This window comes from Macrobrachium nipponense, chromosome 19 (genome assembly GCF_015104395.2).
Source record: "Macrobrachium nipponense isolate FS-2020 chromosome 19, ASM1510439v2, whole genome shotgun sequence".
Classification (NCBI taxonomy): domain Eukaryota; kingdom Metazoa; phylum Arthropoda; class Malacostraca; order Decapoda; family Palaemonidae; genus Macrobrachium; species Macrobrachium nipponense.
In genome coordinates, this window is record NC_061088.1 from 35,190,720 (window position 1) to 35,213,886 (window position 23,167).

At 36.1% G+C, this 23,167-nt stretch overlaps 2 protein-coding genes across 2 annotated transcripts in view; both read left to right on the forward strand.

Moving 5' to 3' along the window:
- Nucleotides 1-3,890: 3,890 nt before the first annotated feature.
- On the forward strand, nucleotides 3,891-18,073 carry LOC135216149 (small ribosomal subunit protein eS24-like; the record flags this gene model as incomplete). The annotated part of the gene is given in 6 exon segments (XM_064251249.1): nucleotides 3,891-3,925; nucleotides 5,759-5,846; nucleotides 15,925-15,993; nucleotides 17,416-17,484; nucleotides 17,643-17,783; nucleotides 17,960-18,073. Coding segments are annotated over 6 exon segments (501 nt in total), but the record flags the coding sequence as incomplete, so codon positions are not given.
- LOC135216124 (alkylated DNA repair protein alkB homolog 8-like) overlaps nucleotides 9,657-23,167 on the forward strand; it is a 267,193-nt gene continuing 253,682 nt past the window's right edge. Inside the window, exon 1 of the mRNA XM_064251192.1 lies at nucleotides 9,657-9,787. Coding sequence (XP_064107262.1) covers nucleotides 9,755-9,787 — 33 coding nt within the window. The 5' untranslated portion in view covers nucleotides 9,657-9,754. The remainder of the gene's footprint in view (nucleotides 9,788-23,167) is intronic.

Below are 23,167 nucleotides of genomic sequence, written 5' to 3' on the forward strand. Positions count from 1 at the left end.
TTACTAATATAGGTTTAATCAAGACAGGCCGGCTCTTTCTTCATATCACGAATATCAGCTCAGTTATTTGATATAGGCCGGTGACTTAGGTTTTCACATAATTACTATTTAGCCTTATTGATCGCTATTCTTTCTATTTGGCGAACAGTGTATCAAATAATAGTGTGTTTTATGTTACCTTGTAATAGTTGTAAACACAATTTACAATATTTACTTTTTTATTTTATGCAGTACTTCTGGTCAAATGTAAGCATATGTCAGGTGTCTATTTTTCTTAGTCATTAATCATCCTCTGAAGAGGCCTGATGGAGAGCGAAAATGTTGGAACATGAAAACCTGTATTTCCTATTTTCTCTGGTTGTTTCACCAGTTTTCATGGTGGAGTCCGTCGATATATTTGATCTTAGTGAATGAGAAGAATATAAATGAACCTACGATGGGAGGAAGGTACAGCTGATGTTTACCACTTGGATTTCTTCTGAGTTGAGTTTAATATAGAATTTAGGCCAAAGCACTGGTCATTCAGATCTGAAATGGAAATTGACAATAAAAGATATGAAAGGTGCAACGGGAGGAAAACCTCGCGGTTGCACTATGAGAATCAAGTGTTAGGAGAGGGTGTAAAGTAAGATGGTATTTTATTGCTTTTAAGTAATTTTCTGATTATCAATTATGCACAAGCGACCGGTTTTACCTCATATGTTAGAAGACAGAGAGGGAACGAAAATCGAGATGGACAAATAACAAACAGGGTCACAGCTGCAACCGTAAAAGGTCAATGAGAATGCCTAGCATAATGCTAATGCATAATAAAAACTATCTGATGCAAAGAAAACAAGAAATGTAAAAGTTAAAAGAATAAAATGAAGTTTGTTAGCAGAATATTAAGTAAATGACAACATCGATGACCACTGAGGAATGAAACCGTTTTTTATACTTTATTAACACAAACAAAGGAAATTAAATTCAAAGGAAAGTCATAACTAATCTAACAAAAGATGACAAAATAATCTTAAATGAACACAACCGGTTTTCAAAGTACTCGGCTATTCTCGCTGTCAAATCCCTATATTTCTTTCGAAAATAGTTTATGTTTTGCGGTTCCTATGCGAAGGCTTTTATAGTGATATACCAGACTATTGCTTATATATGTTACAGGCAGATAACGAAACAAGACATTACACGGACTGCTTGACATTTCAGGCAGTTAGCGAAATTAATGCACTTAGGGACATTTTGATCCGCCAGTTGCTAGTACTAAATAGCACTAATTTCGCTACCAGCCCGAAATTTCAGGCAGTTTGTGACATGCCCGGTTTCCCTATCTGTCTGTAACATATATAAGTTAATCGCCCATCAAGGGCGATATAAGTTAATCGCCCATAAGTTAATCGCCCATAAAGGTGTGCTCTGGCTAACTTTTGAAGGCTAGGCCTATTAACAAGATGGCCTCTCTTATTTCATTGGAGTTCTCTCTGTCGTTTCAACAGCTGTAGCTGAATTGGGATTATTCTTGCGTTTTCTTTTACAGAAAACTAAAACAAGATTATACACAGAATATGAAACTTATGGCAAAGTGACTGATATGCTTGCATTCCAAATTCCCAAAGTAAACGAAATTTCGAAGTGTAGCAACTAAAGAATAAATCCCTTATTCTGATTTTTTTTTTTATTTAGGTCTGCAATTTAACTGTATTATTGTCTATCTTCAATTCAATGTTGCAGCATCAATAATTTCATTCACCTTCAAAAAATGCTAATCAGCAGTCTCTCTCGTTAGCCTCGGTCTAACCCACATGAACTCACTCATGCTGCCTCTTCCAGTCCATCTATGTCACTTTCTAGGTTTCCTCTATTCCTTCGAATTATACGTTCCTCGCAGGCCCTGTGGAGAGAGAGAGAGAGAGAGAGAGAGAGAGAGAGAGAGAGAGAGAGAGACGAGAGATGACCGTAGAGACGAGAGAGAGAGAGAGAGAGAGAGAGAGAGATTCATATTATACCACGATTTTGTTACATTACGATAAATCATTATGATGCCGGAAGGGCTAGAGACCCCAGCCGTTGGTGTAAACGATAAAATGTCGGTTTTGCTTTTCATCGGCAATGTTCAGAGGAAAGGCTACACTGAGCACATGTGAACGTCAGTTATTATTATTCAGGGCGAGTACACATCCATGTGGAATAAATAAAGCCCTAGCAAGATATAGTGCCATTTCCTGAAACAATAGAAAAATGTGGTATGGAAAAGTATATTTATAACTTTCATGGTTGGGGTTGGGGGAGTTCTTTGTTTAGATTTACCGCCGTTCAGCTATGGGTGAGTTTGTCAGTTTCTCTTATTACTGGTCGAGAGAGAGAGAGAGAGAGAGAGAGAGAGAGAGAGAGAGAGAGAGATACCAAACAGACATAACCAGTGCGCAGAATGGTCCGAAGCGCCTTGGTCTAAGTTTCAGGGAAGAACTAACATTCCCAAGGTTGGGATCTGGCTTCTCAAACTTTACTTAAATTGCCTTCATTATTTTTCGCTTACTCAGGGAATAGGCCTACAAACTACTTTGTTGTTTTTGTTGTTGTTTAGAGGGCGAGCCAGCTTAGGAAAGCCTAAAAAGGTATGAAAAATGAGTTTTCCATTGAGTTAAAGATACAGGAAATTTAGGATAGGATATTCATGATTTATTTATTAGAATGAAAATATTGAAAAAAATAGATAATTGCATGTTGAACAAAGATTATTTTTAATAAAATGTATAGCGTATATTTTCAAAAATTTTGTTGGTGAAATAACAGGCTATTTGGCCGTAGATTTTAGCACATTTTAATTGGTTTGAATTACTGAATTTAGAGGCTATATTTCTCTTCAATTATTTTGTTTCTATTCATAACTGAGAGTATATGAACGTGTTTGATTTGTCTCCCTTTTATTTGATCCTTGTTGTTAGTACTAATTCTGAGTATTAATTTCAAAGACCACTTCGCGTCAAGTTTGGATTGTAAATTTGTAATGTTTGCAACTTGTGCATCAAGGGAAATCTTGCACGCGTCCCGAGTAAGCTGGTTTAGTGTAAGGTACGTTTGCAAGAATGATATTCCACCAAGCTTTGTGTACACTGCATTCCATATTATTATTATTATTATTATTATTATTATTATTATTATTATTATTTAGTAGTAGTAGTAGTAGTAGTAGTAGTAGTAGTAGTAGTAGTAGTAGTAGTGGTATTATTATTATTATTATTATTATTATTATTATTATTATTATTATTATTATTATTATTATTATTATTATTAGTAGTAGTAGTAGTAGTAGTAGTAGTATATAGTAGTAGTTAAGTTAGTGTTAGTTAGTGGTTATTAATTATTATTATTTATTATTATTACATGATTATTATTATTATTATTATTATTATTATTCCGGCGGGTGAAAACCGATTCATATGGAACAAGCTTATAGGGGCCCATCGACATGATATTCAAGCTTTCAGAGACAATGTGCTCATTAGAAAGAAGTAACAGAAGGTAATGGAAAAAAGATTAGTTTAAAAACAATAAAAAAATAACAAATTAAAAAAACAAATAGATAAAAATGCAAACAAAATACAAGTATTGTTTTAGGGTAGTAATACATTGCATCTTCGCTTTGAGGTACCAATTGCATAACATCCTGAGGAGGGCAGTTCCACAGTCCATTGGTGTCACAAGAACGGACCTCAACTGGAAAAGCACTCGTGAGGACTTCGACAGCAAGATATATTTACCGCTTAACTGAGCTGCTGTTCAACAAATATGGTAGCTCTCGCCTCTCGGCGGGAAAAGGGGAACCAGGAATCAATTGTGATTTGTGATTGTGAAAGATATCTATTACGATACAACTTATACAAGATTGACAAACAAGAGACCATCCGTCGATGAACAGCAATATCACTTGGTAATGGCAATTTTATTTAGTTTCATACAACAAAGGCATTAATTGTTTGGGGAAAATCACAATTTTCATTTTTTTATAAGTTAAAAAATATAATGCAATAAATATCCTTCCACCTCTAAGTGGCTATTCACGTTGATTATTCTAGTTAGCCAGGCAGAACTGAATTGGTTCTTTGCGGAGTATAGTCTCTGAATCAATTACGGCAGCTTCCCGGCTACATTACATTAGCATTACTCTGCCTTTTGTTATATATTCCCATCTGATCTCTTCCTACCCAGCTGACCATGAAATTTAACTACTTGGCTTGGTGGATCCAACTGTCACCTCTCATTTAAGTATTAAGGCATCCGGTTTAGCCTACAATCCTAGAAATTGCGCCTTTGCCTGAATCTTTTTAAATATTAATAATAATAATTTAGGGTGTGCATAATATTCATTTGTTCACATGTATTTTTTTTACAATCATTATGTTTTAATTATGCTTACATGCTACTGAAGTTACTTTGTGGTTTTTAAGATCAACCCAGTTGATTGGAATAGCTCCACAGGTCCACACGAGACATTTTATATTCCTTTTAAGAATCTGTTAAGTTCAAGATAGTACAGTGAGTGATGAGTTCATTCCGGCTAAATCTAAACCAACAACTTTTTAACAGAAGGCGTTCTGGTCTGTGGATGCCTGTTTACCGAGCCAGTTCAAATGAAAATACGTATACAAAACAAAGTGTAACATCCTTAATTTCCCTTTGAATGCAGCACAAGTAGTGTATTTTAACCGCTAGAATTTTCCCACTATAAGACATAATACTGTACTACGCGCGTGATGATTCTGATTGATTTAGTACCTATTATGAATTAACGTTAAGCCAGCCTTCTGGGCTATGCATCAGAAGACAGGGACGGGGGGGGGGGGGGGCGGGGGGTTGGGGGGGAAGGGGGAATAAGCTTTCCTGTGCAACTGCATACCATCATTCAATGATTCACTTATCCTTTTGTATGCCAAATTATTCACTTGTACCAGTTCATTCCACAGATGAAAGTGTACGATTGGTTTTCCTGGACATTAGCCCTCAAATCTCGATGGCTTCGATCTACACCAATGAATTCCTCCCAAAGACTTGACTTTAAGTTCTCTTGGTGAATTCATTAATCGGTTAAATAGTGGTAGCATGCTAATTTGAAAAATTGATATTTCTCCTTTAATTCCACAAAAAATTGAGCTGTCGGAAGTAAAAAAAGCAATGAAAATATGGGAATCAGATTTTTAGTATATGATAAAGTTGCATGCCATCTTTATAAATTATTAGTGCATGTGGTTAAAATACCATTTGTTACTTTAAGTGAATAACTGCTTAAAAATATCAAGGGGACAAAATGTTTTAGGATCTACTCTTATTGTATTACTGTATTAGTACTTAGGCTAACGGGAAATGTTTAACTGTTTTGTGATGTCTATAGCGAGAAATTTAAGGCGCCAACTCTATGCAACTTAACCTTAGCTGTTTGACTTTAAATAATACTGTTAGTACTGTATTAACGCACACTATTCTGGAAAAGGTTTACAGGTAACTAACTGAAGCAAGAAAATCATTTCTAATTATACACTATTGCTCATAACCTTTATAAAGATACATAATATTAAATAAAGTAGTTTACCCTAAACCTTAGCGAGCAATGAAAGAAAACGTTGATATCGTCAAATATCTAATTGGGCTTTTATTAACGATTTAAAATTAAAAAAAAAATTTATGATAGTATAAAAATGTTTTTTATCTCATATAAATTATATAAATATAGAATATATAATGAAAAAAATTATCAATAATTTTCCAGGGTTTCAAAATTTCTGGTCACGTTGATACCATCCACCGTCCGCCTTTCAGTTCTTTCATCAAACTCAAACATGGGGAAGGAAAGAAAGGTAAGAATTATCGTTGTTTATTTCTATCATCGAGCTGTTTAGATGCCGGGTTATTGTAACTATTGGTCATTGATGGTTTAAATTAAAGTCTCCTCTACGTTTTGTAGTAATTTTATTGTTAAAAACTAATCTTAACTGTTTAAAAGTGATCGGTCCAGAATGTAAACAAAACCAGTAGAGGGGTCATGAGAATAGAATTCGCACCGAATTTATCACATTACTTGACTAGAAAGTTTTTAACAAGCAATTAGGAGTGGTTGTTGTTAAGATCTACATCATGGAATGGACTATGCTGCAATTTTGTTTCATACACTTGCTGTATTTCCAAGCCGAATCTTTGCTTTTTCCGTAACCATGGTTGGCATGGCTGGTCAGAATAGGGAAACTCGGTTTTTCGAAAACCATTAAGCCTTAAGTGGTCAACATGAGATTGGAAAAGATTTACGGTAGACCTTCAAGTGCACAGTGAATTGGCGGTATACCATGCAAATCTGAATCCTACTCTAGTTAACACGGCACTGCTGGCTATTTTTATAGCCTTGTATACAATGGTTAGGTATGCTCAGCAAAACTATATTTTATGGGTAACCCCACAATGGAGCTTGTCAGTGAGATATTTATGTAAACTGGTTAAACTGAAGGTAGATCTAGGGTACTATTCCACGCTGTCCTAGTCTGGCAGTTGCAGTTTTTCTATGCAGTTTTACCTCCTGAACAAGAATTTTAAGTAATAAGGGTAAAACATCACTGACTACCAACCCTTATCATGCTGGACGGGTCCTATTCACTCGATATTTAATTGGTGAAACAAGAATACAATTACAACTCTAAGCATACCATTCCAAAGATTGAAGTTTCGTCAACATAATGTGATACATGAAAGCCCCACGTACTAAAATTAGCATGTGATGCTCTTCGTAAAATATGTTTTCAAGGCAGTTTTGAAATCCAATATGGCGGCTACCGTGTGGATGGCAGGTTCTGGTCAGTAACAGACACCATCTTTTCCAGCCTTCCCAGCACTCATTTGAACAATGTTAGCGTATAGGGTAAAACATCAAAGCAGGCCACGCAGGCCAGCTACCATCAGTGCAAGCCACCCTCCGAAAAAGTACATTATAACGCGTCCTGACACCCGAGATGGGCATCAGTCGCGACTTGTTGTTGGTGAGAAACGGAGCTAAAGACCTCTACTCTCCTTTCGAAGTAAGTATTTTCCCCAAAGTTAGAAATTATGGCCAAATTTTAAGATTTAAACAGATTTAAACAGAGGGTACTGAAAATGGCGCCCACGGCAGTGGAAATCTCACCAAAACGCTTTAGAAATTTTTACTTACAACTAAAAATGTTTCGAAGATTGACGCCATCTCGATGTTTACGGAGTAGCTTGTGTCAATAAACTAACCATTTCCTGTGATAAATCCGCACACCACTTGTACCCACAGACGCTGGAGCACTTTTATCACAACAATCGAAACACGATTTCTCATCAACAACAAGCCAGGCGTAAACAGCTGTTGGGGTAGGAAGATGACGAGAAGCGTGCTCTTGGCTAATTTTTAAATAAGTAGTAAAACATCAATATTTTACATATTTATGATGATTAATTTGAAAATATTCGTTATTGAAAAAGTAACTCGACTCTGACTCAAATTTAAGTAATTATTTTTCTGAATTAGAACGTTCTTTCAAGTTCTGTATTATGACGTCACGACATCTTGACTTTCGTACCTATTGTAAATAATTGCTATACTCAACTGTCATTGCAGAACAGTTTACCAGTTATTCATGCAGATTGTTATCAGCTATACATGTAATTGTTATAATCGTAATGCGCATATATATCTTTATTATTTACTTTTTGGATATATGAAGATGTTTTACTGCTGGATTATCGCCGTAGTGTGACGCAATCGTTTTCGGTCCATGGGCCTCTTGTCTGTTTTCGCACCATAAGAAATTATGGGGCCGAATTTGCAATGACCAGAAAGTCGTTTTTAAAAGAGGGAAAGTTAGCATTGAGGGGCATATGTTTTGACTGAGAAAAATAAAAATGTATTCAATAGCTAGCTTGTAAAAAATATTGGTTATAAAAACTTGATTGACAACTAAGCAGCATGTCTACTATGGGTTTCAGAGACAGTGCAAGCAGGTTTTTGGGCAATACCTATTTCTGTAACGAACACTCTTAACAGAACGAGATTTTGCTATAGTGCATTACACCCAGTGCCGTAATTTATAAGGGTATCGTGAATCACTAATCGTAAAGAATAACGACACTTGTCCTTGTACCAAGAGACAAAAACTCCATTATGCAGAAATGGATACGAACACGCGTATAAAGCTCCACCTACCCTCTCCCCCCCCCCCCCCCCCCCCCCCCATCCCTTTTCTTCTTCGTTCCTCCGCCTTCCTTTCTCTCTCTCTCTCTCTCTCTCTCTCTCTGTTGCCATTCGGTATGTGTTGACCCTCCAAACTGGGTATAAGACTACACACAAAACGTTGAAATTGGTGAAATTAGGCTATGTATTGGAAGTATATATACATAAATATTAAAGCAATTTTATCATTATTGCATTACTATGACAACTAGAATTCATGGAAACAGTTTATAACCTGTTAAGCGTCACCCACGTAATAATACGTTTACCGCGATCTACTCGGTAGCGCCTTCAACGGGATATTACGTTCAAGACTTTAACTGTGCTTGTCAAGTCGTCAGCCCCGTAATAATACGTTTACTCGCATAGAAAGTGTAGGAACATCATTTGGTAACACTCTCAGCACATGGGAAACTTATTTCCAGCCTGGCAACTCTTTCCTGGTGGTCGCTTATGCTAGAAAACTGCCTGTCCCTGTTGGTTTTCTTTCAATACGCTTCGGGCGTTTATCGAGAACAAATTGGATTTCGCGTCTTTCACAATGAATGTCCCAAGAGGAGGCATATTTCTTTAGGTGAGATCAATCAAATACTAGATGAGGAGTGTGGTATTGATAACCTATTTGATGATGAGAGCTCTAGTTCTGAATCCTCCAGTGATGATACAAACTTTTCTTCCATTGCGGGAGTGAAGATTGACTTTTCTTTGCCGAGTGACTGGACTCCGAGAGAGAGAGAGAGAGAGAGAGAGAGAGAGAGAGAGAGAGAGAGAGAGAGAGAGAGAGAGAGAATTTCCAACAGTTAATTACAGTATGAATAACAAGCATAAAAATCAATATTAACTTTGAAAACTATCATCAGTGCTATGATCCCTGATTACAAAAAAAGCGTGACGGTACGTTAGCAGCGAGCTCATCAGGGGCGGACGCTTAACAGGATAATGGAACGGCGTATGTGTGAAGCCTCCACTAATGTGGCAACGATGATTTTGCCATTCTTAGCATGCAAACTTAAGGTTACATTTATTTCTGGCATACGATTATTTAAGAAATTCAAAATACTAATAAAGACTGAAATCAATGAAAAGTGCTAGCAAAAACAAAAAAGCAAAAAAAAAAAACGTAGTCGTTCCTCTATGCACTTTTCCGTATTCGTTCCTCTATGGTTTTCGGCAGCCAGATGTACGAAAACGTTAGAAACATTGATTTTATCTACGTTAGAAATATCTGTAATTTTTCGGGGTAATTTGGTTGCAAAAAAGGGATAATATACATGAATTAAATCAAAATTTTTAAATAACAATGTAAATTTAAACTAAATAACGAGTAAAGTAACAGTTTAGGGAATAAAACTTTGCAGTTTCGTCGTCTGTCGTCGTCTGTCGTCTCGTCTGCTGTTTGTAATTGTGTTTATGGCGCGCGCGCTTAGAAACCAGGAACAGCAACGGGTTTAAAGTGCAATGTGGAGTGAACTGAGACCAAAATGTGTATAATAACAATCAAATAAGCACTGTGGAGTTTCAGTTGTGATGGCAGTAAGGATAAAAACCGCCGATTACAAGGTAAGAATGAATTCAGTTCCAACCATAACCCCGGGAATAACAAGTTTCATACTTTCACTAATATAGGCAACAAAATGTTGTTTTTATTGTGCTGATTACAACTGCAATCTTGAGTAAGATCAATAACGTTACATACATACGCTAACATTGTTCAAATGAGTGCTGGAAGGCTGGGGAAAGATGGTGTCCGTCACTGATGAGAACCGTCCATGAAAAACGTGGCCGCCATATTGGATTTCAAAACTGCCTTGAAAACATATTTTACGAAGAGCTCACATGCTTATTTTAGTTCGTATGGGGCTTTCATATATCACAATATGTTGACGAAACTTCAGTCTTTTAAATGGTATGCTTAGAGTTGCAATTGTATTCATGTTTCACCAATTAAATATCGAGTGAATAAGACCCGTCTACCGTGATGAGGGTTGGCCTGTACTGATGTTTCCCCCTATAGGGTAAAAAACCGCATGGTACAGGGGTGGACCATGTACGATCAATGTGTACCACCCCAAAAAAGTACATTATAACGCGTCCTGACACCCGAGATGGGCATCAGTCGCGACTTGTTGTTGGTGAGAAACGGAGCTAAAGACCTCTACTCTCCTTTCGAAGTAAGTATTTTCTCCAAAGTTAGAAATTAAGGCCAAATTTTAAGATTTAAACAGAGGGTTAGTGAAAAACGGTGTACACGGCAGTCCAAATCTCACCAAAACTCTTTCAACATTTTTACTTACAACTCAAAATGTTTAGAAGATTGACACCATCTCGATGTTTACGGAGTTGCTTGTGTCGATAAACTTCCCATTTCCTGTGATAAATCTGCACACCACTTGTACCCACAGATGCTGAGGCACTTTCATCACAACAATCGGAACACGGAAAGTTACCAGCACGTTTGTTAGTAAACAACTGTTTTGGTAGAAGACGACGAAGCGTGCACTTGGATAATTTTTTAAGTAAATAGTAAAAGATCAATATTTTACATTTATGATGATTAATTTGAAAATATTCGTTATTGAAAAAGTAACTCTATTCTGACTCAAATTTAAGTAATTATTTTTTGGAATTAGAACATTCGTTTAAGTCCTGTATTATGATGTCACGACATCTTGGCTTTCGTACCTATTGTAAATAATTGCTTTACTCAACTTTCTTGGAGAACAGTTTACCAGTTATTCATGCAGAATATCAGCTATTCATGTAATTGTTAGGCTATAATCGTAATGCGCATATGTATCTTTATTATTTACTTTTTGGATATATGAAGAAGTTTTACTGCCGGATTATCGCCGTAGAGTGATGCAATCGTTTTCGGTTCCTGGGCCTCTGTCTGTTTTCGCACCATAAGAAATTATGGGGCTGAATTTGCAATGACCAGAAAGTCGTTAAAAGAGGAAAGTTAGCATTGAGGGGCATATGTTTTGATTGAGAAAAATACAAATTTATTCAATAGCTAGCTTGTAAAAAATACTTTATTACAAAAAACTTGCCTGACAACTAAGTGGCACACCTACTATGGGTTTCAGAGAGTGCAAGCACGTGTTTGGGCAATACCTATTTCTGTAACGAACACTCGTATCAGAACGAGATTTTGCTATAGTGCACGACACCCAGTGCCGTAATTTATAAGGGTATCATGAATCACTAATCGTAAAGAATAACGACACTTGTCCTTGTACCAAAAGACAGAAACTCCATTATGCAGAAATGGATACGAACACGCGTTAAAAGCTCCACCTACCCTCTCCTCCCCCCTACACTGCCACCCCTGTCCTTTCCTTCTTCCTTCCTTCGCCTTCCTCTCTCTCTCTCTCTCTCTCTCTCTCTCTCTCTCTCTCTATTCGGTATGTGTTCACCCTCCAAACTGGGTGTAAGACTTACACAAAACGTGGAAATTGGTGAAATTAGGCTATGTATTGGAAGTATATGTACATAAATAATAATGCAATTTTATCATTATTGTATTACTATGACAACTTGAATTCATGGAAACAGTTTATAGTAATAATGAATTGGCGTATGTGTGAAGCCTCCACTAATGCAAACATTAAAGGTAACATTTATTTCTGGCATAGTTATTAAAGAAATTCAAAATACTAATATAGACTTGAATCAATGAAAAGTGCTAGCAAAAAAAACAAACAAACAAATATAATCCACTTATCCGTAGTCTGTTCCTCTATGGTTATCGGCAGCCAGATGTACGACAAGGTTAGAAACGTTGGATTGTATCTACAGAAATATCTGTAATTTTTCGGGGGTAATTTGGTTGCAAAAAAGGGATAATAGACATGCGTTGAATTAACATTTTTAAATTACAAAGTAAAGTTGAACTAAATAACGAGTAAAGTAAACAATTTAGGGAATAAAACTTTGCAGTTTCGTCGTCTGCTGTCGTAACTGTGTTTGTGGCGTGCGCTTAGGAACCAGGAACAGCAACTTGTTTAAAGTGCAATGTGGAGTGAATCGAGACCAAAATGTGTGTAATAACAATCAAATGAGCACTTTGGAGTTTCAGTTGTGATGGCAGTAAGGATAAAAACCACCGATTACAAGGTAAAAATGAATTCAATTCAAACCATGACCCCTGGAATAACAAATTTCATACTTTCACTAATATAGGCAACAAAATTTTGTTTTATTGTGCTGATTACAACTGCAATCTTGAGTAAGATCAATAAACGTTACATACATACGCTATCATTGTTCAAATGAGTGCTGGGAAAGATGGTGTCCATCTCTGACCAGACCCTTCCATCCACACGGTAGCTGCCATATTGGATTTCAAAACTGCCTTGAAAACATATTTTACGATGAGCGTCACATGCTCAGTTTAGTTCGTATGGGGCTTGCATATATCCCATTATGTTGACGAAACTTCAATCTTTTAAATGGTATGCTTAGAGTTGCAATTGTATTCTTGTTTCATCAATTAAATATCAAGTGAATAAGACCCGTCCAGCATGATGAGGGTTGGTCGTCCGTGATGTTTTAACCTAGAACGCGCATCTCATGAACAGAACGTCCACTTAGGCTAATAGCCCATATGTTTGTCTACGAATGTAGAGTAAGGGGACAGTTTAGTTACCCAGTCCGCACATCTCATGAACCGATTACCTAGCAGATGATACCCTTGGCCAACTAAACTGAGTGTGGGGGGGGGGCATCCACACAGCCATTTCATGATTTTCCTAGTGTTCATTGTATTCCCCCTACCCAAAAACCCTGGTTTCCTAATAGGGCCCCACCTTACCGTTTTAAGGGCATTTGCCCTTCTGTGTTCTCCCCCCACCCAAAAAACCCATTTCCCAACAAGGTCCCCCCTTACCGTTTTTATAGGTTATTTGGCTTTTTATTACTACACATACTTTCGAAACTGGCACCCAAACAAACGGCTGCATCTTGTTTGTATTCGTCCGCCGATTACTAGCGGACATACCCGTGGCTAACTGAACTGTATTTAATTCATGTCTATTATTATTTATTTATTTTTTTTTTTTTTTTTTTTTTTTTTTTTTTTTTTTTTTTGCAAACAATAAAACATTTTGTTTCCTGTATCAGTGAAAGTATGAAACTTCTTATTCCCAAGTTCATGGTTTGAACTGAAATTCAGTTTTACCTTGTAATCGGTGGATTCATCTGCGCAGCCAGTACAACTGAAACTCCACAGTGCTTATTTGATTGTAATTATACATGTTTTGGTCTTAATTCAATCAAAATTGCACGTTGTAGTTCTTGGTTCCCAAGTGCTCACTACAAACACAGTTGCGAGCAGCACACAACTACATGGTTTATGAGGTGCAAAGCTTTATTCCTTTAATAGTTTACTTTACTCATTATTTAGTTTAATTTTACTGTGTTACTTCAAAATGTTTATTCAATTCATGTCTATTTTACCTTTTCTGCAACCAAATTAACCCCGGAAAATTACATTTTTCTAAAGTAGATATGAGGAGACGACGGCAAAATGACAGCATCGTTGCCAATCTAGTGGAGCTTCACACATACGCCGATGTAATTACAAACTTGTTTCCATGAATTCTAGTTGACATAGTAATGCAATAATGATAAAATTGCACTAATATGGTAACATACTACAAATAGGTACGCTGATTTCACTTATTTCCCCGGTTTTGTGTAAGTCTTATACCCAGTTAAGACTTATACCCAGTTAAGTCTTATACCCAGTCTGGAGGGTAAACACATACCAATTGGCAACACTGATAAATAATAGAAGAGCACGAACAACGTCGTAGCTACTGCTCACACCAAAACTTTAGATATTTGAGTTAGGAATATAGTTACTTTTTCAACAACGAATATTTTCAAATTAATAATCATGAATGTGTAAAAAATTTATGCACTTCATGACCTTATACTTTTCTAGTGCACGCTCCTTTTTTCTACCAAAAAATTGTAATTTCCTTGGATGTACCAGGCAGTTGGTGTCATTGTTGAACTTCCCTTGCTAGAGCTTTTGTTGTGCCCTGTCCAGGCCCTGCGTTGCTATCTTAAAAGGACTCGGCACCTTAGACCAGGCTGTGCAGACTTTTTGTTAGCACAGGCCGCACAAAGAAAGAGGTGTCTTAAGAATACTATATCTTTTTGGATACGGGAAGCCATCAGACAGGCATACTTGACTCTTGATGATTCCACCACCACGTCTGTGCAGGCTAGAGCGCATGATGTTAGTGGTATTGGTCCCCCCTCTGGCTTTCAAAAAGAAATTGGCTGTACAAAGAGTGCTGAGTGGGTTGTGCATAGAGTGCTGAGCGCTGGTACTTGGTTATGCCAGTCCACGTTCACCTCTTTTTATCTTGAAGATGTTGCCCACAGGTCTGCGGACACGTTTCCCCTGGGTCCTGAGGTGGCTGCCCTACAGGTTGTGTAACAGTTGCCCTTAACAGTGCACATTTGTATCTTACATAAGATGATTGTGTGGATGAGAGAATGAGTGAGTTGGCTGGTCTTTTTTTTTCTTCTTCTTCTTCTTCCCCGGGCTGGTTAAGGAATAGACACGTCATTCGCTGGACTGGTCCGATACAGGTGATTAAGGTAGTCATACTAATAGTGTGGTCACTTAGTATACAAATATCAAACCCTCTATTCGGTAGCATATGCCCCTCTCCTTGGCAAGGAGGAGTTGGGAGTAGTACAAACCCTGGTGTATTGGCTTGCTATTGGATAGTCAAAGTTTCTCTTTGGTTCCCTATATGTACAATGGGTCTCTCATATATTGTACATCACTCAGGGTCTGAATGGTTAAATATAAATTTATTTAGCTTCTAAACGGGCTTTAGTCCCTTTCCAGAAGTCATTTCTGGAAGTTGGACTGGTGGGTAGGCCTCCAGCTGGTTTAGGGTGGCTTGTACCTCTCTCCAAGTATGAGTCTATCCTATTATTAAGACCGAAGGTTTGTTCGCATATGAACAAATGACAAATTTTCTAAGACAATTTGTATTTTTCATAGCTACAAACCTGAGGTCTTAACATTATACTGCCCGCCTCTGGCCGCCCCTCTGTGTGTTAAGACATCCTGAGTTGGGAAAGACTGATGTGGTGGCGTAGGTGAAAGGACCACTCTTCACCCAATCTACGCATGCGGTGCCAGATATCACAAGATTCCTTGCTTTCATCTGGTTTTTAACTGGATCCAGCTAGGCGCTAGAAATTATCCTATCGTTAAGAACCTCAGGTTTGTAGCTATGAAAAATACAAATTGTCTTAGAAATTTTGTCATTTTTCCTAGCTCTACGTACCTCGAACTGCTTAAACTAGGCCCTCCCTACCATCCCCACTTTATTAGGGTTAGGGTAGGAGACCAGGCTTTTTGGGGCATACGAGGAAAGACCGGCGAGTGAGGTCATAGGTCGAGTGGGCTTCGACCCTTGTGGCATGTACCTGGCGAGGTAGGTTGAATAACAGGAATTTTCTGGTTGGTTCCGGATTTGACAAATCCAGGTATCTCTTGTAAAAGCAGTTCGAGGTAAGTACTACATACTATAGCTAGGAATAATACAAATTACTAAGAATTTGTTATATTTTATCAGTTTTAAAAATTAGTGCATTACCTTTGAATGTGATGTTTTAATCATTTAACATTTTCTAATGTTTTTGATATTTTCTATTTTCTGCAGTCAGAACGTACGGCTACGATCCGGACCAGAAAGTTTCTGACCAACCGGCTCCTTAACAGGAAGCAGATGGTAAGCACTGTACATTATGTTGAGATTTAAAGTTGGATGCTAGGTTACTGTAATTTATAATAATGATGTACTACTATTCACTCCAAAGTTACTTAATTTGTGTATGTACTATATTAGTACTGTTCAGTTACCTTGTAACCTTCATTCAAATTGCATGGAAATTTTCATGGGTTCTTTGTAATGGGTATGTGTGAATTTGATTGTTTGTAAAGTGTTATATTGGAAATGCCAACCTTGAGATGCCAGTTCTTAAAGCTTTTTATATTGCCACATGGTTCAATATTGTATGGTACTACGTATTTGCAACAGCATTATGGCCTTTTGTACTAAAATTAGAATTCTTTTGGAAGGTTTATAACATCATGTATTAAGACTATTTAAAAAAAAAAAAGTTTATTTATTAGTTATAGGTAGCTGGCACTGGAAAAAGTGATGGGAAAAAGTTAGTTAGATTGTAGAGGTTACTAATGCCTAGTGGTGAAAAGAGGATATGCTTGTTTTTATCAATGAAGGATACATAAAATAATATAGGTATTAGTTTCACAACATACAAACATGGTTCCATTGTTAATGTACCACATTATGAAGTGATCACTACAAAAGAGCAGGGTAGTGCTCATTTTAGTGGATCAAGTCCAAAGTGTTGTTGTTACATAGATAAATTCCTTACTGTGGAAATGTCACCATGATCAGTCTAGAATAGAAAAATTCTTTTCAATGTTTCTTGTTCTGTGGTTTTGGGGAACAGATAAATTTTCATTTAGGGTGAGATTGGATGTGGTGCTGCGAAAATAGTTTTGCTTAGAATGAGATGATGTTGCTGTATATAAAATATTTGGCAAAATTGGCAGTTGATATTTAAAGTGTAAGTGCACGGTTGTCGATATATTTTTTAATGCAATTATATATATATCTGCTGTCTGGTACAAAAAAAAAATGCTAGTTGCTTGAACATGGATAACAATTTATATATATGTATATATACTATATATGTGTGTGTGTGTGTGTAGTGTACTTCTATATGGTATATTTTTTTCTCTTCCCCCTTCCCATACTTTTTTTTTTCTTCAAATTAATTGGTCCATACAAATATTTGCACTCACAACAAAAATATATATAAGTACTATTACATACAGTACAGTAGTAGTTCCAGCAGACCATAGTACAGCTTATTGTTTTGAGGCAAATGATACTTTTGTACCTATATATACTGCATGATTATTTCCTTTTTTAAATTATAAGATAAATGTATAATTGATCACTGGATTAAATGATTTCAATTAGAATTCTGTACATGCTTTTTTTTTTTTTTTTTTTTTTTTTTTTTTTTTTTTTTTTTTTCTTCCAAATTTTACAGATGCCTATCCTATAGATAAATAGTATTCTGCTTTTCTGAATAAAAAGAAAGAAAAATTTTTACAGGTTGTAGATGTTCTGCATCCAGGTAGAGCAACAGTACCAAAATCAGAAATCAAAGCCAAGTTAGCTAAGGTATGTAAATCTTGGTACACAGTATTTTGTTGTAACATGTTAACGATGTATTGTCTTTGTATCTGTAGTCATACTCTTGCTCTCTTAAATCTCAAAATAACTGGTTATTGAAAATTGCTGACTTAGATATTTAAATTATGATTTGGTGAATCTTTCAGATGTACAAGACAACCGGTGATGTCGTCTTTGCCTTTGGGTTCAAGACACAGTTTGGTGGTGGCAAAACCACTGGCTTTGCTTTGATATATGACACTCTTGAATACGCCAAAAAGATTGAACCAAAATACCGTCTTGCCAGAGTAAGTAATTTGTAGTAAAAATGAGGGAGATATAGATAAATGTTTGATGTTCAGGGAAAATTTTATCCAGTTTAGGAATACGTATTGTTTGTTATACAGTTTCTAGCATTTTAGATTTTCTTAGGTTTTATTTTACACTACATTACTTAGTGTAAACTTCTTGACTCAATTCACAGCAAGGACTAGTTGAAATTAAGAAGATTGGCCGTAAGACCAGAAAGGAACGTAAGAACAGAATGAAGAAGGCTCGTGGTACTGAGAAGGCGAAGTTGGCCTCCGCAACCAAGAAAGTAAGTAGTATATGTTCCTTTGAGTATATATTAAAGAAATGAAATTATAGGAGGGTTATGAACATTGAGGAATGTTTTGCTTATTATGGCATTGCTGATCAATTTGATGATATTTTACTGTCATGCCCCACTTTAGGTTTATTGTACTAATTGGTGCCATTTTTATTTTTTGTTGCAGAAGGTACAGTATCTCCTTTGTAATGCTGTGTTCATGGAAATAGTAGCCAGCATTTACTGGATCTTTAAGAGCTAAGTTATAATATTAAGTGAATAAAAAATGTATAGTGGTTTAATATTTTTACTGTCGTAGTATAGTAGGTTAGACTTTGTAAATGGTAATATTGATACATTTATTGTTCCTCTTACAGAAGTAAAAATGAGGTGCGGAGTAAGTGGGTTTTGGGTTTTTCGGTTGAGTGCTCTTTAATTAATGCTTTGTTTTTCAAATGGTACCTTAGCATTTGGTTGTTGATAATAGTAAGCTCGTGGAATAGTAGTAAATAAAGTAATTCATCATAGAATGACAATAAATACTTAATAATTACAGTATCCTGTAGCTTTGCAGTCTATATGAATTGGATAGGTCAGTAAAGTGTTTTGAGGAAGCTTTTTTAGTCCAAGTACATACATTCAGCAGGCTGTTGTGCATAACGATTGCTGTTTGTAGGGCAGCAAGTATTTTTGGCACTAAAATTACAAGATTTAATGGTGTATGAAAGTAGTGTGGCCTGGTAATTGGAATCTGATTCCTTTGTATTTAAGATATGAGTGTAGTCTAGATTTGAATTCAGTATTGTTCAGGATATTAAATAAAAGATTTAATAGCAGTGTTTATGGTACTATTTGAAAATATAACAAACAAGACTGACAGACATGCTTTAAAGCCCTCCTTTAAAGACAACAGGGGCATTTTTGGCAAGAATATCTCCTTTTGTAATTTTTAAAGTACTGAATGGAATTCTGTTGTGTGTCAAGTTTAAGTCCTTTTGATTTGAAGTTGTCATATTAACCATACTAAATCACTAAATCAGTTTCCTTCCAGCTCTTGTTATATGCTAAGAGCATCAAGTGTGTTTTGTGCTGAAATTAACACCCAAATTACTGAATTACAATAGTTATCTAGTTGTTCTTTAGATTTTAGGTTAGTATTGTTGAAAGTTGCAATTTTTATATGGTAGTATGTATGTCATTTTTCAAATGTATTAATTTTTGTGCAGATTTGGTGAATATTGTAGGTAGGTGCTTCATTTTTATTATTGGTTTTAATAATATTTTTCTCTTTTCCCCCCACAGTAAATGAATCGCCAATAAACTTTAAGCGGATAATAAGATTTTCATTTTTCCCCCTTTGAATCTTATATTTCTGTTGAAAATGGTTTAGATAAAGTCCTTAGACACTCATGTAACCAAATACTGCAAGTTACTACAATACAGATTTTCTAGTGGTAAATGTAGACTGAAAGCACTACTTTGTTCTCATGCAGAACAAACCTTCGGTCTTAACCATAAAATAAATTGGTGCCAGTGGGAAACGGGTAAAAAAAAGAAAACTGTCAAAGATTGTGTATGCAAGGAAACTGTGCCATCTGACATGCAAGACCTAAAGAGATGGAGAGTGGTCACCTACCATGCTGTTATTTGCGGGTGGTTGAAAGTTTCATAATTTAGTAATTTCCCTTTCAAAGTGAATTTAAGCTACGAGAAAATTTTGTGTAAATGGCAATTAGCACCTGCTGAATAGCATTTGGTAAAATCAAGGCTCTTTAGTATTAATGCTATAATTTTAAAAAAGATGATTAACATGACTACTGTATTATGTTCTGGTGAGTGACCAAATCAGAGGGTTAAGACTGGTTAAACCTTGGGAATGAAATGACAAAGATGTTGGGGAAATGAAGCTTTCCGGTTCCCAAATTGTTCTGTATAGAAACATGTCTGGAGAAATTTTTGGTTCTTAGTCCTTTGGTCTGTTTGCAGATTGTTCTCATTGTGTGGTGGATAAATGGCACCTGAATGGTCCTTCCAGGAGGAATAATCATCAGCAAGCACCTAGGTGCAAATGATTGCATAAATCATAATGAGACCCTCGGTCTGTGAGAGATTTACACCATCTCGCTGGTAATGTTAGTTACATCGGTTGTGGCCTGTCAATAGAAAATGGACAAATTAGAGAAGGCATGGAGGTTCCATCAGTATTACTTCTTCCACGGCCAGGGCCCAACTGAAGAGATTTGAAAGGAGCTGCTGAAGTATGGGGCCTTTTGTTTATCGAGGGATCTTCTATCCTCTTAAACGACTGTGGGGGTGAATAGGTCTCCAGTAGCACACAGCATAATAGTGGACCAAACGCGATCTATGATGGATGTATGACAAGGTAGGCCACGAGGGTTGGCGTTGGTGATAATTGGTCTTGATACCTCAATGTTTCAAAGAATTTATTGAATATAGACTAGGCCAAAAGCCAAGCACTGGAACCCACGAGGTCATTCACAAAATAACTAGAAAAACCAGATTAAAACAATACTATTGAGATAAGTAATAAGTTCAAACACTGACCAACATTGCAGTAGATGATCGTCTTGATTAACAGAGAGAGGATGTCTCTGTTAACAAATGTCAAAAGAAAGAAGAAAGTATATCTCCAAGGATATGCTGTAACAAACTAACTATAAAATACTGAAGAAATTGAGGAAATATTAAGAGAACTAAATGGACCAGCAGAGATACGAAAGAGACCTAGAACATACAGTGAACCATCCTCACCTAAGAACGAGAAAAATCTTCATAGTCACAATAGTAAAAGTTTGAAAACTACCAGCTCGGAGGGAACCATTGTTTTTGCCACCGATAGTAAACTCCCTTCAGAAAATTACTCGAACGAAATAGCTTTACAGAAAACTAAGGAACCTACAAGAAAACCAAACATCAAATAATATAAGTCACTAGTACGAGACTATGCTATGCCACCAGATTATAGAAAAGGTGCTAGAAGCAAAATTCCTATGTACAGCAAAAGTTCCAATTCAAAAACTAAAGTGGACCCAGTTCTTTCAGCTCAGGGTCGTAAGACCGACGAAAATAAGTTAAATTCACTTCTACAAATAATGAGACCCCCTCATTCATATTGCAATGAAACATTCTTAGTATTAACAAAAACAAGTTGGTTAAACTAGTTGATGAATATAGCCCAATTTGTATCTGCCCCAATGAAACATTTTTACCTATTTCCTCCAGTTTTTCAAAAAAAATTTGCACGTTATCAACTCGCTTTGCTAATCAGCAAGGTAATATGATTCTCATTAGAAAAGATGTACCTTTCACAATATAATAATCTTTCATCTGAAATAAATGGCTTAGCAGTTCAGATACAACTAAAGGAAATTATAATGATTTGCTCTGTATATCTTAAGTCCAAATAATAATATAGATTTAGACAAGTTGAATGGCTTGGTCAAGAAGCTTCCCCAACCAATGCTACTTCTAGGAGATTTCAACGTAAGACATTTATCATGGCATGATGGAAAATAAAGCTCCAGAGGCAATATGATACTTGATTTTGTTATAGATAATCAACTCCATATATTAGATAAAGACAAACCAACGAACAAAAAATTACTCTCATAGATTAAATTTTGTCCTTGTGCTCACAAGATCTAACAGACAATATTTTTGGAACACATGATTTGTGTGGTAGCGATCATTTTCCTGTTTTAATAAGTATTCTAAATTTCACTGGAGAGATATCAATTAATAAATTTAATGCCAATAAAGCCAATTGGGAAGATTTTAGTGAATGCACGAGGAATGTTTCATTATGGGATAATAATTTGGACAAACTAACTATTCTGGTTATGTTTTTAGTTCTGGTAATTGATGCTGCAGAGTCATCTATACCATTTGTAGCACAAGTAAAGATTAAATGTCCAGTTCCTTGGTGGAATGAGGAGTGTAAGAAAGCAAAGAAGGCCCGTAGTAAAGCCCAAAGAAAATTTAAGAAGTCGAGAAACGATTCGGATTACACAGATTATAAAAGGTCATGTGCTGTAGCTAAACAAATATTTAATGAAGCACAAAGAAAATCTTGGTGTAACTACCTAAAATCGGTGTGCAAAGATACACCCCTAAATAAGATATGGAAAAAAGTCCATAAAATACTAGGAAAAACTTTCAATCCCATGTCCCAGTTTTGAAAATTAATAGCAAACTGATAATTATATGATCCTAAAGAGGTAGCAACTTGCCTATAGCAGAACATTAAAGTAATATTTCCAAAGGTTTGTCAAAATCTTTTTGCACCATTAAAGAAAAAGTAGAAAAAATAACAATTTTCAGACTAATCAATATTATTCATACAATGATTGCTTTACCATGGATGAACTTCAATCGGCATTGTCAACATGCTCCAATACAGCCCCGGGTGAAGATATGATCACATTTGAAATGTTGAAATGCCTTCACCCAAACAGTTTACAATATTTATTAAAGCTATATAACAAAATATGGATGAAATATAATTACCACAAGATTGGCGGAAAGCACTGGACCTTCCATTCTTGAAGCCAGGCAAAGATCCTTATGACACAGATAGCTACAGACCAATAGCATTATGAAGCTGCTTATGTAAATTGTTTGAGAAAATGATTAACAACAGATTAATCTGGTATCTTGAAAAAACAGGATACTTTTCCGTTTCACAATATGGATATAGGAAACCAAGATCTACCCTAGATCCTTTAACTTTACTTAACACCGATATTGGGAAAGCATTTGCTTCAAACAGCTATGCCACAGCCATCTTCTTTGATATGGAGAATGCCTATGACAAGACACGGAATCATCAGATTTTAAAGGAAATGCATTATTCTGGACAGAGGATTTTTACCCTTAAACATAGCACAATTTTTAAAGGAAAGAACTTTAGAGTTAAGATAAATGGTGTTTTATCAAAGGAGTACCGACAATATGAAGGAGTTCCACAAGGTAGTGTTTTGAGCACCACCCTTTTTATCATGGCTATTAATGATATTACAAAACAACTACCAACTGGTGTACAGAGTTCATTATATGTAGATGATTTTGCCATTTGGATCATCC